General features: G+C 46.4%; 1 protein-coding gene across 9 annotated transcripts in view; it reads right to left on the bottom strand.

Moving 5' to 3' along the window:
* Positions 1-16,338, bottom strand: part of ITGA9 (integrin subunit alpha 9) — a 352,771-nt gene that overhangs the window by 55,891 nt on the left and 280,542 nt on the right. For 8 of the 9 annotated variants that reach the window (XR_014250773.1, XM_082412752.1, XM_082412748.1 and 5 more), the window contains 3 exons: positions 15,306-15,395; positions 13,083-13,191; positions 7,619-7,726 (listed from right to left, as the gene is read on the bottom strand). Coding sequence is in view for 8 of the 9 variants with exons in the window: in XM_082412752.1 (XP_082268878.1) it covers positions 7,619-7,726; positions 13,083-13,191; positions 15,306-15,395 (307 nt within the window). In the remaining variant the exon portion in view is untranslated. The other variant, XM_082412753.1, reaches the window with a different exon arrangement.

Below are 16,338 nucleotides of genomic sequence, written 5' to 3'. Positions count from 1 at the left end.
GCTGCATTATTCAAATACTCATGATTTTTGAGGACAGTGTATTAAATTTTCCTGTAGTAACTGTGAATGTGTAAATTTCTCCTTGTTTTTCTGTCAGGTATTACTTTATATGTTTTTTATAGCTATGTGATTGGTTATATAAAAATTCATTTATATTACAAATTATCATTGGATTGTATCTTTAATCATTCTGAAATACATTTTTTTGGCCCTGTTTAACAATTTTTTTGCTTCAATTCTATTTTGTTATTAATATTCTTATGCCTGCTTTCTTTTTGTTAGATTTGCCTTATCTTTTTTTGAATGCCTTACATTATGGGTCATTTTTAAAGGTGTGTCTCCTACAAGTAACTTATGCCTGGGTCAAAAAAAAAACCCATCTGAAAGTCTGTCTTTCACTAAGGCATTTAATTCATTCTCAATTATTCTGATTATTGATATATTTGGATTTATTCTTGCCATCTCATATAAATATACATGTAAAAATTTTTTTTCCCCTTCACCTGCTTCTTCATGAGTTCTTTCTTTTTAAGTGCTTCTTATTCTTTAGTGGTTTGGATGTCCTACATTGCTTTTATTCTTCTAAGTTGCCATTAAAATTTTTGCATGTTTAAAGTTTATTTTTATCAAAGCCTTGAGTTAATTGGTACACAAACTTTTCCCCCAAACAAGACAAGAATCTTGGCTTGCTTTCACTTCCATCTTGCCAGCCTCCTAACTCTTATATTGAGAGCATTTAGATCCTCACTCCAGATTGTTAACAGTTTAACTGGCTTTTTTTGGGTCCTTTTGTACTACATTCTTGAGAAATCCCTCAAGTTTCCAGTCCAGTACTTTATTCTTTTATATTCATTCTACTACACAGCTCATATACTAAGGTTTTTATTTGAATGATCAAAATTTTAAATTTACAAAACTCTTGTTTATTCTATTTCATGGGAATACTGTCTTTTTGAATCTCTCTGAAGACATCAGTCTTGTTCATTCTAAAATCTTCTTCTGTTTGCCTCGTTAATATAACCTCTGGTGTTAGTTATTCTTTTGATAGCAGTTGGTGCCTCGCTGTCCTGGGGTAGATGCTCCTCATTAAGTGGGTGATTCTTGGTGGTCTGCTCATCTTCTGTCTGTTCTGTTGACTGAGTCTACCTCTGGTAACTGGGGAGTGGGCAGTGCGCCCAGGAGGGGTGTGCACAGTAGTACAGGGGGAAGTACCTGTGCTTTGAAGTCAGACAGATCTGACTACAAACCCAGCTCTATTACTTACCAGCTGTGTGATGCTGGGCAAGTCTTTGAGTCCTGGTTCCTTAACTTGGGATAATGACCTTACCTTATGGAGCTGCTGTGTGGATTAAATTTAACAGCACATAAAAAAAGCCACTAAAGCCTCAGGACAGCAGTAAGTGGTATTCATTTTTTGTCAGTTATTCAGGAGAAATTTGTTCACTCTTTAGCCTTTGATCAAATGTGATCGATTTGATGGTCCCAACACCACTTTCATTAAGCAGATCTGTCTTCCCCAGATCATCCTTGGGGAAAACAATTCAGTCTTCCATTTCTAAGTTTAAGCTACTGTGTGGTCACTGATATATCAAGTGCATCTTTTCTTCATAGGGATATGGAGATCCTCATCACAAATTAATTAAGGTTCCAGTATCAACTGACTCATTTTGGCAGAAATTAGATCATGGGCAGCCTTGTCTGGTGCACATGCACTGGCGAGGGGGAGGGGGGAGGTTATAATTTACTAAGATGTAAGTCTTGCCACCAACTTGGATATTCTAATGAATACAGGTATTGATATTATATTGATATCAATATCCTAATGGTACCCTATGGCAAAGTTATTGATTTGTCTCCTTGGAATATTATCCCTCATTCCCACCCAATTTTACTTCCTGGAAATCATGTCAGTTCTTTAGAATCACTGCCCAGTAGTAGGGACAGAACAAACCAGAGAGGTAAACCTTTTCAGATAGTTTTGCAGAAGGAAGAAAGAAGGGTATGGCATTTATTTCATGTTTCTTCTAGATTACTTTTAGAGTCTTTTGAAAGACCCAGGACTTTCACCTGGAATAAAGTTCCAGCCCTTCGCTCTCTGTAAGTCATTTATAACTTTTTTCTTCCTGCATATTATTAGAAGCCAAACCCCTAAGCCTCCTTCTCCAGTGTTAGGAAGTTGCTCACAGACAGGTTTTCAGTGTCAACACCTGAAGCTTGAGTCCTGAGACGACCTCCCATCCTTTCCCCTGAACCTTCATCCCCTGTGAGTAAACTTAAGTTTGGAGCAGGATCCCACTCAAGTTCAAAAGGTCTTGCCTTCATGAGCCATAAAGCTTGTGACATATGTGCTACCTTGGCCCTCTCTTAGGCCTGTGCTCAGGGGCTCTGCTAAAAGGCCCATCTCTGCAGCAGGCCCATGACAAAGTGAGGTCGTTACATTTTCCAGGCAGGTTCCTATCAAGCTGTGTGAGAGAAGCTGTATCCTCAATCCAAACAGGAACCTTCTCTCAGGAGCAAGTGCCTATGGCTTGTCTCACACGGGTAGTCAGGCCCACAGAAGCCACTCTCCCCTGCAGCAGCCCGATCATTTGCCGGCAACGTCCACGACGTGTGCTTAGCCTCGGGGAGCAGGGCGCCTGGCCTTCCCCAATCCTAAGTCAAGAGAAATGAAGGTGCGGGTCCATGAGCAAACACAGATGATGCACCCCAGAATGAATGATGCACCCCAGAACCTCACCAACTGTCACGGGAAATGACAGTGGTTTAGCACTCCCTGTCACACTGCCAAGAAATCCATCTGCTGTACGCCCTGCAGAAGGTGTAGAGAACAGTCACCTTTGCCTGTATGTATAAGAGGTGGGCAGAGAGAATGGAGAACCAGGTAGGGCCTCCACTGTACTCCTACACACGCTGACCACTCCCTCTGTCTGGAATGTTCTCATCACGTGTTCTCCTGGTGAACGTCTACACATCCCCTAAGCCCTGACTCCAAAAGCCTGCTTCGTGAAGCATTTGCTGTCCCCTCCCCAGGGTGGGGTCCACACCTCTGTACATCCCTGGGTCTGGGCGTGCCTCCATGACTGCATTTGGTACATGGCACTGCAGTTACATTTCACAGATCTGCCTCCTGCTAGACTGAATTTCTGCCAGTGTTGCATGATTTATTCCTCTTAGTAGAGCCTGGAACATCACTGGTGCTTTCTCTGCCAGTGTTTGCAGAATAAATCAAGGATGATCTAGCACTTGTGATGATTTTTATTTATTTTTATCACTTCAACTATCAACATGCACTGTACCTCTGGGGGAAATGTCTACTCTGCTATAACTTTTAGTTATTCATCTTTATTTTATTTATTTATTTATTTTTCGGCTGCACTGAGCGGCATGTGGGATCTTAGTTCCCCAACCAGGGATCGAACCCGGGCCCCCTGCAGTGGAAGTGCGGAGTCTTAACCACTGGACCGCCAGCGAAGTCCCTGTGATGATTCTTATTTTACATGGGCCGGAGAAGTCTGTCATTCTTCCCCTCTCTCACTCTCTCTGTTATTTTCATGGTCCTGCCACTAGGCCTCCTGATGGTCTCTAGGGTCGTGGTGGCCTGCCCATGCTTTGGCTGTGCTGTGGGGAGTCGAGCGTCCCCACAGGACTCGGCACAACCCCAGTGGGTGGCGGGCAATGGAAACTGCAGGTCGTTCCTCAGGCCACCACCAAGGCTGTTTCTAAATAAAACACAAGCAGGGTGGTGGGGCTTGGAACACTTGCTCTGAGGGAAGGAGACCAGAAACCTCAGCTGGGTGGACACAGAAAGGAGTCCCACTGCACTAGGCTTCCTGTACTAATCTCTCCCACATGAGCAAAGGCACTCTCCACTCACAGGCAGCTTGACCTCAAAAAACACTTCGGGAGAACAAAAGACTCTCTGGTGAAGTGTAGAGGCAGGTCTGTCCTGTCCAGGGACCCTGGCTGCAGCCCCAGACACTTCTGAATGAATTCTGAACCAACAGTTAGAAAACTGTGTTGCAGAGTCAGGGCCTTAGGTGGGGTGATAGCTCAGACCCGTGGGGTCAGCCAGCACGCCCACCCTCAGCAATCTATACAGATGATGGATACCTCGGGCACTGTTGAAGGGAGAGAAACAATCTGAGGGTCCCGTGGTGTGTGGGGAGGGATGGAAGATATGTCCTCTCTCAATGCCTGCTCTCTGCTCCTGGGCTTCAGGTGGCTGAGGAGGTAGCTGGCTCCTGGCTGCCCAGGGGCCTGTCCAAGACTGGGGGATGGTGGTGGCTGAGGGTGGGGTACGGGGGGATGCCACCAGGCCTTAGGGGCCTCTCCTAGTGTAATACAGGGAAGGAGTACTGGTTTCTCCTAATAGGAGTGAGTCTGACTTGCACCAAACCACCCAAATGCCCAGAACAAGAGCCCCACTCTATTCAAAGTCCCGAAAGGCCAGAGTGGAGGACGTCGCGAGCTGTATGACCTGCCGCAGTAGGCATTCTCGGGCGCTGCTGAGCAAGGGAGGGGCCGAGGCTGGGAACCTGGCTGAGCTGCAGGACGCCCTTGCTCTCAGCCCTGTGGGCTTTAGGGTAGAGGGTGTGCTGCCCACCAGCCTCTGAAACAGTACCTGGGACTCTTGCCTCATCACTGCACCCATCACGCACTGGCTTTTACGTTTCTAGTCTCATCATCGCTCTGGTCTCCGGTGATGACTGTCCATGAGAACACAGTACTTCACTACTTGCTTAGTGAGAATTTGCCAGTGAGCTTGATTTTCCATACCACACAAACGCCAAGGGCCTCTGAGTACGGGCTGGTGTATCCAAGCAAAGGCTTGGCCGTCCTTGAGAATTCTGTTACATACTTTTGAAAATTCTCAGTACCGTTTTGAAAATCCAAAGGGTCTGCTTCTGAGAACTCAGAGAACGGAATGCAGGCAGCTCACAGCACTTGGGTTTTCAAGAGTCCACTCAGCTGGATGATCAGTCAGGCAGTTCTGCAAATCGTCAGAAAAACCACTTCTCATGCCTTCCCGCCAAGCCAGCTATTTATAAACACGTCCCAAAGTCCTTTTGAGTGGCTCCTGCTCGGTCTGATGATCAGTAAAGAGAAAAGGGGGTGGACTTGGTGCTGAGATACTTTCAGAATCCGAGTGACTTACATTTCTTGTTTTGCTCAATAAATAATTTTGTCCATGGGGGAGCATTTTTCTCTACGACATTATAGATGTTTATGTGAATGGCTCATAGAACATGCTCTGTGAGGAGAGCATCCCTAGCTGTGGGGACAAGGTGGAGTGGCTGGTGAGATGAACATTATGTAAGGGGGCAGATGGGAGCACGTGGGTGGCAGGAACCTCACGCTAAGCTCAAACCGTGGTAGCTGTAGGTGCAGAACACCGGGGGGCTTTTCTACCGCTGTTTCAGCAGAGCGCCCAGGCACGGGCACTTTGTGGAGCAGGAATGGAATACCGTGAGCGGTGGGGATGGCCAAGCAGGCAAGCCAGGAGGGGCACGTGTCCCGCGTTCAACATTTCCCGTGGTCCAGGGTTTCAGCCCACGTGACCCAAGAAGACAGCAATGTGGGAAACCATCATCGCCATCACATGACACTTTCTGAGCCTCCTGTGCGCTCAGATGTGTCACATGCCATGGGTCTTGCTGCCCTGATTTTCAAGCTATCCATGGAGAGACTGTCCCGTCTGGCTAGCTGTCCCTCATGTGCCCGTGCAAGAGGAACAATTCAGTGGTGCCCTCAATGTGGACCACACTCTCTCTCCTTATGTAGTGACTCTCTCAACCATCACACACCCTCCCTCCCAGGAAGGGTCACCCTCACACCCAGCCACTCCAGACTCTCAGGCACACTGAGGCGATTTTTATCAGCATGAAACTTTTCCTGAATTCATGTAGAAAGAGTAAACGACTCTTTCTTTTGTTTTATACTGTGGGTTTTTTCTTTCAGTCCAATATCAAATATTGATTGAGCATATAATATATGCCAAGCATTGCATATAGGAGGCCCTGGAAATACAGCAGTGACCAGACAGAAATCCCCGTCCTTATGTTGTATGGGGCCAGGAGGAGGCAGATAATCTGGTCAAATAGGGAAATACATGGTATGTCAGCTGGTGATGAGGGTGATGGTGAAATACAAGCAGGAAAAGGGGGTGAGGGGTGCTGGGACAAAGGCTGGTCAGGGAGGGCCTCTTTGAGGAGGTGATATCTGAGTAAGCACCAGGAGGATGTGAGGGCGGAGGTCACGTGGCTCTCTGGGGGAGGGCGTGCTGGGTAGAGGGAAGATCCAGTGCAAAATTCAGGAGGTGGGAGAGTATCTGCCATGCTCTAGGGCCAGCAAGGAGGCAGGATGACTGCGGTAGAGAGAGTGGCGAAGAGGAGGAGGAGGAGGAGAGGTCAGAGGGGGCAGGAGACAGACTGTGAGGTTGGCTGAGGTGCTGGAAGAATCTGCGGGGTAAGTGAGCCACTGGAGGGTTTTGAGCAGAGGATGACATGACCTGACTTAGATTTTGGAAGGCTGGCTCTGCCGCTGGGGCAAGAATAGATGGCAGGGGTGCCAAGGCAGGAGCAGGGACCCGAGTGAGGGGGCCACTGCAATAACCCAGATGACAGATGACAGTGCCTTGGGCCAGGGTGCTGGCAGTAGAAGGGTCAAAAGCGGTAACATTCTGATTTGTTGAGAAGGCAGAGACATCAGATTTTCTGACAGATCAGATGTGAATTGTGGGGAAAAGGCATCAAGGGTGACTCAAGCAATTGGAAGGACTGAGTAGCTGTTGCTGAGATGCAGAAGGTCGTGGGGGGAAGCAGGTTTGGAGGGGTACTGTTGAGAGTTCAGCTGTGCAGAAGACTGAGATTCCTGTTAGGCATCCAGGTAGAGATGGCCTGAAGGTAGTTAACTGTCAAAGTCTGGGATTCATGGGAGAGATCTGGGCTGGAGAGAGAAACATCTGGTGTCATCAGCACAGACTGAATATAAAGCCATGAGTCTGGGGGAGATCTCTAAGATTAAGGGTGGTAAAAAAGAGACCCTGGGCCCTGTAGAAGTTGGGGAGATGAGGAGAAAACCAGTGAGAAAGGAGAAACCAAGGGAATGTGATGTCCTAGAAGCCAAGGAGGTGGGCGGAACGATCATATCCTAGTTGAGAGAAAATCATCTACATCTGACTTAGGATCAAGTTGAATGGCATATTCTGCACATGAACTTGAGTTTCAACCTACATTTCTGTCCTATGAACGAATCCTTCACCCTCCAGGCATCAGTGACCCTATGAGAATCTTTACGAGTGCTGGGGATCTTCCCCTTAGAAAAACACATTCAGATACACACAAGACTACAGACAGTTGCTGGCGGTTCCCAGAGCCAGTAAAGTCCATCCCAGAAGTCAGGTTCATAACTGACGCTTGCCCATCCCCAAAGAGGTCTTCTCATGGCATGAACCAAGCTGTCTCAATGTAGAAATTCAGGTGTTGCAGGTCTCCTGGCTTCTCCAGGTATGTTTCCAAAGGTAGAATGAGTTAACCTTTCTGGGCTCTTGGGTGGAATACAAAATGTTAATGGGCTGGCTTGAGCCTGAAAGCAAGTGTGAAAACAAATGAGAACTCACCACCATCTCCTGCACATGAAACATCTCAGCTCCTCCAGGTGACAGGCGACTGGGGAAAGAGATGCTGACAGATGACCCAGGAAGGGTGCTTGGCCCAGTGTTATAGACCTGTGGGTATGAGACACACACGGCAAGTTTTAATAGAAATAGAGATCTTCATTTCACGTCCTGCAATATATACTCTAAAATCCTTTGAAATGATACACAGAGATACTAGGGTTTAGGATACAGAAGGTCATGACTTGAAGTGAAGTGAAATATCAAATGATGAGAGATTTCAATGAAATAGAAATTTTTTGAATATGCATTTAACATCCCCAAACCTTCAAATTACCTTCTTACCCTTTAGCATTTTCTTGTATTCTTCCAGCTAAAAATTATATTTCTTTTTACACACCTGGAAATTTACTCATAGACTATTACACTTGGTGGGGATTCAGAAATAATCTAGACCAGTATTTCTCGAACTTTAACACATATCAGAATAACCAGATGGGCTTGTCAAAACATAGATTGGGGCAAGGTCATGTCCAGAGTTTCTGCAGTTGTAGGTCTGGTTGGGAGGGGGTGGGTGGAGGCTAAAGGATTTGCATTTCTAATGAGTTCCCAGGAGATGCTGATGTTGCTGGCCCAGGAAACATACTTTGAGAAGCACTTATTTGGTCCAACGCCTTTCCTTTTACAGTTTGAGGTAACTGAGACCCTCAAAGAAAAAGTGGGTTGTCCCCAAACCAAATGACCTAACTTACAGAAAGGGCTGTTTTTACTATACTATCTAGCTGGTTTGGTTTCTCCATAACTTACAGCTTATCACTTGTTAATACTGTTTGATGACACCTGTGCACCTCTTTTCTGTCCCAGCATTTGGTCCTGTAAACTTTACCCCTCTCATTCCCACCACAGTCCTCCCTATTTTCTGTTTCCAGCAGCCCTTTATCTACTGAGAAATGAGAGAAAAGATGGCGGCCACAAAAAGACCGATACAGGAAAGGAGATGGAGCAAAGGCTGAACATGAAACTCAAGGAAGAAATGGAAGATGAAGGAGAGTAAAAGAGATGGGTAGATGTGTAGAGATAGAAAGTAGATTAGTGGTTGCCTAGGGCTGGGGGGAAGGGGGAATGAGGAGTGTGGCAGGCAGAAGAATGGCTTCCCAAAGATGTCCATGTCCTAATCCGTGGAAACTGAGTATATCACATGGCAAGGGGGATTTCAGGTTGCTAGTCAGCTGACTTTAAAATCGAGAGATGATCTTGGATTATCCAGGTGGGTGCAATGTAATGGCAAGGGTCCTTATATAGGGAAGTGGGAGACAGAGTCAGAATCAGAGAGATGTATTGTGAAAGAGATCCAACTGGCCATTGTTGGCTTTGAAGATGAAGGGGGCCATGAGCCAAAGAATGCGGCAGCCTCTAGAAGCTGGAAAAGGTAAGAAAACAGATTCTTCCCTAGAACCTCCAGAAAGGAACGCAGCCCTGCTGACACCTTGCTTTTAGCCCAATGAAACCCTTTCAGGCTTCTGTCCTCCAGAACTGTAAGATAATAAATTTGGCATAAAGTTCACAGTAATTTGTTATAGCAGCAGTAGGAGACTAATATACGGAATGACTGCTAATGGGTATGGAGTTTCTTTTTGGGTGATGAAAATGTTCTAAAATTAGATTATGGTGACAGTTGCACAATTCTGTATAAACAGAATTGTGGAAAAAGTCATTGCCTTGCACACTTTAAACAGGTAAACTCTAAGGCATGTGTCTCAAAGATGTTGTTATTTTTTAAAATTAATTTTTATTGGAGTATGGTTGCTTTACAATGTTGTGCTAGCCTCCACTGCACAACAAAATGAATCAGCCACACACATACAGATGACCCCTCCCTTTTGGACTTCCCTCCCATTTAGGTTACCACAGTGCATTAGGTAGAGTTCCCTGTGCTATACAGTAGGTTCCCATCAGTTGTCTATTTTATACATAGTATCAATAATGTATATGAGATTTTATTTAAAAAAAAAAAAAGATGGGTAGGAGCAAGAGAGAGGAAGAAATGAAACACTGCTTGGTGGCCTGGGGGCTAGACAGAGAATTCAGGGATTCAGGGCATCTCTGAAGCTGAGGTCAGAAGGGCAGAGCCAGGAGACGGGCTGGACAAGTCACCGGGTCTTCACACTTGACAGAACGTATAAGGATCTAGCTCCAGCAAGCTCTTCCCTAGAAAAGCATGTTTTCGTTTTTTGCAATAATGAGTTCTGCTTCAGAGAACAGACACAAAAAACGGTTGAGTGGATGAGCAGTTGTTGGCAACTCTTGATTCAGAAAGAACACAATTCACCCATAACAACAACCCTAAGGCACAAGAAAAGGAAGGAATATCCAACCACGATGGAAATAGCTAATTTGAAGTGAAATGTGAGAGCACAGAATTGAAGAGAAACCTATTGACCTGTCTGGGAAATCCCAACTAAAGCACAAGTGGGGGGAAGAAAAGAAGATTATGATTTTGTTTTGCATGATTTCATCCATCAAAACCAGACGGATGGGAGCGCTTACATTACCTTATTTATTTATTTTTAACAAATGTCTTAACGTCTGACTCTCTGCAAATGTTCTTGTGTAACATCTGTATTATTTTTCATCATTTTTCAGGTGAGGGAAATGACTGATGATGCAAAAAAAAAAAAAAAAAACCAGCCAACTATCAATGGTCAACAAATTATTACGTCTCTGTTAAGAAAACGCTGATGAAACTTTGAAACCAAGACTAATATCTCTGCCTTTCTTCCATCAGCATTTGCAGTGGAGTCTTTAAACAATGACGCAGCTTGTTGAATATTAGCTTTGAAAAGACACAGAAAAAATATCTTTATATGGAAAGACTTGTGCTTTTCTTCAGGAAGGATGTTGCCAGAATAAGGAAACATAGAATTTTATCCATATCCCTGACCCCATTCTCCCCCACTATCTCTACCTTTTTCTGGGGGTCACTATCACCATCAACCTGGTCACTGGCTTTCCTGCAGGATGGTCAGAATAATGACAGTTATACCAGAAAATTAGTCGTCAGAGAATTCTCAAGGAAACTGTCAGCTTTGCTAACACAAGAGGATTTCCTTCCAATCAATGACACACACTATCTATCTTTCAGACCCAGCCAACTTTCTTAATCCTGAACGGAATGCTATGTACTTCCTCAGGCAACTGATAATCACGAGGAGAATCTAAGGGTCATGCCAATCACTCATTTCTGGCGCCCCTATTCCCCATCCTGTATCTACGTCAGGATACAAGAAGAAAGCTCTTTGCCTGAATACGAAACTTTAAGCTCCCTGCAAAAATGCATTCAGAGAAACATGATGTAACCACATGCCCTCAGATTTCTTTCTTTCTTTTTTTAAAGAGGGGGAAAAGAACATTTTGTGTATCTTTTGAATATGTTTTTGTATAATTGTTATTCTTTTTTGTCTTCTCCTTTCAACATCTATACCCTCTTTTAAAAAAAATTTTTATTTTACTGAAGTATAGTTACTTTACAGTGTTGTGTTAATTTCTGTATATACCCTTTTCATTACATGATGTGTGTCATTTGACCCCTTCTCAATAATGTTTTTGACTGTATATTTTATTGTAAGACACCTCCAAAAGTTTAGTTTAAGTAACTAAACTTACTTAATTTGTAAGTAGTTAAAATTAAAATGATTTAAGCAAAATGAAATAACTCCATCTGGCCTTTATCTGTTTTCTATCCAATTACAAAAAAGCAATGGAGAAAAAGAAACTAATTCTGAGAAGCAACTCAGAACCACTGAGGCCCTATTCCCAGCAATCACTCTAAGGTCTCAAAAGCAAGGCTAACCTCATCTTTCCCTTTTTCCCTGTAAATCAAACATAGAGTGTGACAGCTGGGGCTTAGCTGGCCGGCAGGCGCCTCCTCTCTGAGCTGGGATGTGTGCTATCCATCATGGCTTTGGAGGCCTCTTGCCTGGGAGAATGCTTTGGAGAAAGGAAGACCATTGTTTGTGAGAGACCACAAATATTTTACTGCCTCCCTCTCTGGACCCTCACCCCATCTTTATTCGTCATCCCCTTGGTCCACCTAGGAGTGGCCACAGGGAAAAAAAAAAATAATTATTTGGCCATAGCAGCAGATGCCAGACCGGGAAACTATCTTCTCCGTGGGGAAGGATGGAGGGGAGGCAGGGGAGGGCTTCGGGAGCTAGAGCTGGAGAGATGTGGGATGTGGATTACGGTACACTGTCTCCATCACTTCATCCCCAGCTCCTGGCAGGTGCTGAGCTACACAGGGGTGTCCAGGCAATGCCCGCCCAGTCCTGGCCCCAGCCTGGCTGATCCCAGCTCTGTGCCCTGCAGCATGCCCTCTACCCACTGGGCCTACATTTCCCGCATTTGTCAATTGAGGAGAATGCCTGGATTCTCTAACTTTATGTCCCTCTAATTTTATGTTCAAAGACCCTCCTGTTGAACAGCACTGGCCTGAAGGGTCTGTACTTAGAGCAGGGCTCAGCAAATGATGGCCTGTACACCAGATCTGGCCCGCCACCTGCTTTTGTACAGCCTGTGAGCTAATATGGTTTTATATTTTTAAATGGTTGGGAAAAAAAATCAAAAGAAGATGAACATGTCATGATATGTGAAAATGATATGAAATTCAAATGTCAGTGTCCACAGCTACAGTTTCGTTTGTGCGTGGCCTATGGTTGCTTCCATGCTACAGAAGCAGAGTTGCATAGTTGCTGCAGAGACTGGATGGCCCGCGAAGCCTAAATACTTATCTTCTGGCCCTTTGCAAAAAAAGTGTGCCCACCCCTGGCTTCCAGAAGGATGCTGTCCTTCACGGTGTCCACAGTCCACACCGAGTGGACCTGCTGGACACAGTGCTTATGTGATAGAAGAGCCAGCCCTGTTCTTTGGGAGAGCAGCGTGTTTCCCCTGGGGGAGTTCCCATTGCTCACACTGCTTTGCTCTTGTAAAACCCCACTTCTGAAAGGCTGTCCCTCTGTGGGAGGAGTGGGCTCCTGGCTGAGTCAGTGTGGAGAAGTCCGGGATTAAGGAGACACGGCAAATCCTTGAGGCTGCCCTGTCCACAATGTGAAGAATGATGGAGAACTGAAAGGGGTCCTTTGGGGCCATTTGGGCAGGGATGCTGGCCTGGCCTCAGCATTCAGAGCATTCATGCAGCTCTCCCTCCAAATACTGAAGAGCAGAGGGGTCTACACAGCAGAGTACCACACAGCAAAGGGATTAATTCTCTGTGTAGTTATGGAAAACACACACACACACACACACACACACACACACACACACACACACACACACACTGCTCCAGCCAACCAGGCTGGGAAGAGTTTCTCTTGGAAGGAGCCTGGCCCTTTCGTTGTCTTTCATAGAAGGCACATCCCTTGGGCCCTTCCATTGGTCCCCAGTGACAGAGAAGGTCTCCAGGGGTGGATACCTGAAGGGTGACATTGAGAGGCTGGAAATGACACTCCAGGTCTTCCAGCTGAATGAAGTTGGATGCGTCCACAGACTCGCCGTACACAAAGGAGGTTGGAGACATGATTCTGAAAGAGGAAAGTATGAAATCTGTCATCCCAACCCAGGGTCACTGTTATCCTGAGAACCCAAACATCTGTCCCTATTTAATCTAGAACCTGGCTCCCCCCAGTGTCCTCCACCAAACACTTCCCTTCTGGAACTGTTCCTTCCCTCTCCTGTAAATGGACACAGCCAGACCTACGCTTTCTAAACAGACATTTCCAGTAATGTCTTGTCATCTTAGGTGAAATCAACAAGCTACGTATACAAACATGTACCAGGATTACATTTCTAAAATGAGGAGGAAGACGATGGTAGCTTTGATTTCTGTTTTTTTTTTTTTAAACTGGATTATAAAATTACACATGTTCTGTTTTGTCATTTGAAAAACATTTTGTGGATTGAAAAAGATTATGACAATTTAAATGAATTATATATTTGGCATCCTAAGCCCCACTCTGTGACAAATTCATTTAAAAAAAATAAAGATTTTCCGACTACCAAAATTACTAGGAATTAGGTATTAAAAGTTGAGTCCTCTCAGTGATAGCCTTTTTCTTCAGATTTCAAACAGTGGCTACGTAAAATGTGATTAAGAATTCCGGTTCATTCTGTAGTGATGCTTTCAACGTTGCCCGCAAAAACAAACCCCAAGATGAGACAAAGCCAGGCTTACTTAAATTCCCAGACAAATAAATGGACTCTAGAGGAGATTCTAGAAGCTGCTCACTTGCCTAAACACAATAATGTAAGATTTTTGGTACCAAGTCTGAATGGATAGCAATTCACCTATTTTCAACTTAACGTATATTAGTTTGGAAATGCAGTGAGTTCCCAGTACCACCCAATGGCAAGAGCTGGTTCATTTAAATGAGCCCCGTTTTATGTTCCTGGAAGTATCAGCGGTTCACTCGTTTGTTTAACTGATGGCTTCATTGGCGGGGGGAGAGGGAGCTGGCGGGGGTGGGGGGTGCTGTTAACACCTCACAACGAGGTCTCTGAGGGCCGGATAACGGGATCAAGTGAGCCTGTGTTTTCTCTTTCATCCCCCAAGGACGGGCTTGGTCTTGGGGATATTCTCACTGTGCCTCTGAGGAGACAAGTAAATAAACTACAGGGTTAAAAATAGAGCCATGAACAGAGGCAAATCTGTGTTAATTTGCAAATATATTCCACCAATGCCTCATGTCTAAAGAACGTGCTGAAAAACGCCAAGAGGCAGGAACGCCCACCGGAGACTCATTCCTGACACCCAGCAGAGTGGGGGAGCTTTGCAGGGATGGTTCCTTCTGCAACGCATTAACTTTTCTACTTCCAGCCAAGGCCGGGACCCAGAAGCACTTGAAAACTGAAAAATGAGAAACTTTGAACCTCCAGAAAGTTCAGCTTGCCTGTGGGGCAAGGGTTCAACAGGTCCTCATTTGATCTAAACTAATTGTGCAAATCCTTTTTCCACTATCAAAGAAGTATGTGCTCTGTTTCTGAAGCCGGAAACAGGAACTGACTTCTCATTTTTCCAGGCCTGGGTTTTGGCTGAAAACCACCCCGGGTTGTTTTGGGTGCCTGCCTGCAGCCCTGCTTTCCAACAATGCCAGCAGCATTGAGTGGCCAAGGACTTCAGCCAGGCAGATGGCGTGCCTGCTGTGATCGGCCCTGCCTGCTGGCTCTGCAGAAGGGTCGGAAACACGCAAAGTCAGCGGTGACTCGAGGCTAATCAGAAAGCAGCCCAGGCTTCCTGGGAGCCAGCCAGGGCACTGGGACGCATCTGGCCGTAACCTCTGGCCCAGGAGCCTTTGGCTAAGATTTTAATCTCAGGAATCAAGCTGCCTCCTATCCTATGACACTCTGGAGGGGTGGGCACTGGGAAGAGATGCATGTAAAGATGTACAGAATATTCAAAGAAATTATGGGGCTTATATTTGTCATCACACTTTCTGTGTTACCTACCAGGTGGGTGGGTAGCTGGGAAAGAGGAGAAAATCAGGGAGGAGGACACGAGTCACTGCAGCTAAAGCTTCATCCTGCATTTCAAAGCTGGGCAGAAGAGGAAGTGGCAGGGCTGCTGGCTCCTGGCTACACAAGCAAACATAAGAGAAGCACAGGGTTCCGCTCCAGGCAGATCTGTGTCCCGGCTACTCACCCAGTGATGGATGTGTCCACCTCGTGCATCAGCGGCACCGTCAGCGTGAGGGTGTTGTCGTGCAGGGACTCAGAGCGCTCCATGTTGCCGCTGTGCAGGGAGAGAGGAGGGGACACTGGTCAGCACAGCCCGCCCACAGAGGGCGTCTCCCCTCCCTGCAACAGGTCTCCGTTCTGCACCTTTTTACCCTCCGCTCTGTTTTTCGTCCCTGTATGGCATCCCAGTGCCCTATGGTCTCAGTTGTATTCCCCCCACAAAGACATGAGTGGGGAGTGGAGAAGGGAGACAGGAAGGAAGGCAGGCAATCAGGGCATGTGATCCAGGAGGTCAGGGCTGTGGGCAGCTGGGCTCGGTCTGGCCGGGGAACTCTGGGAGGCAGCGTGGAGCACCAACCCCAGTCTCCCTAACTGAGGCCATGGGAGCTGATCCACTGACTCCTGAGGCCTGCTGGGGGGCGGGGAGGGGGCATTAAATCCCTGGCACCTGCCCTATGTGCACAGGTGGGGGGGGGTGTGGCCAGAAAAAGCCTCAGGCAGAGGGGCAGGTGCTGAGAGCCGGGAGCTGTCCAGTGAGTGCGTGGTGGAGGTGAGTGCTGAGAGGTTATGGGTGGGCACCAACAGTGTGTGCTGCTTCTGCAAGGCTTGCTCCATGAATAATGGACCAGCAAGGTTAGGGCACTGCAGCTGGGAAGGGGTCTGCTGGACTTTAGCAGCTGTTTTCCATCTACAGGCATCACCCATCATCCACTGACAACCAAGCCCAGGAGAGAGGTCCTGGCCAACCCCGTCCTGATAAATATCATGGGAGCTCCTGTTATGGACTTCTGGCTCCAGCAGGTTCACATACGGGCCTCCCCCTCGGGGTGAGGAAGCACAGAATGGGGAGTTTTGCAGGGTCATTCTGGAAAGGTGAACACAAGGGGGCTGATGCTGTTGAGGGCTACCATGTGCCAGGCACACTCCTCAGCATGACCGAGCTGGGTCCTCAGAGTAACCCCAGAGGGAGGGGCTCACCCACCCCTGACAGGTAAGAA

The sequence above is a fragment of the Balaenoptera physalus genome (genome assembly GCF_965194825.1).
Source record: "Balaenoptera physalus genome assembly, chromosome: 11".
Classification (NCBI taxonomy): Eukaryota; Metazoa; Chordata; class Mammalia; order Artiodactyla; family Balaenopteridae; genus Balaenoptera; species Balaenoptera physalus.
The sequence above is the reverse complement of the archived record's forward strand: the minus strand, read 5'-3'. Positions and strand labels throughout refer to the sequence as shown.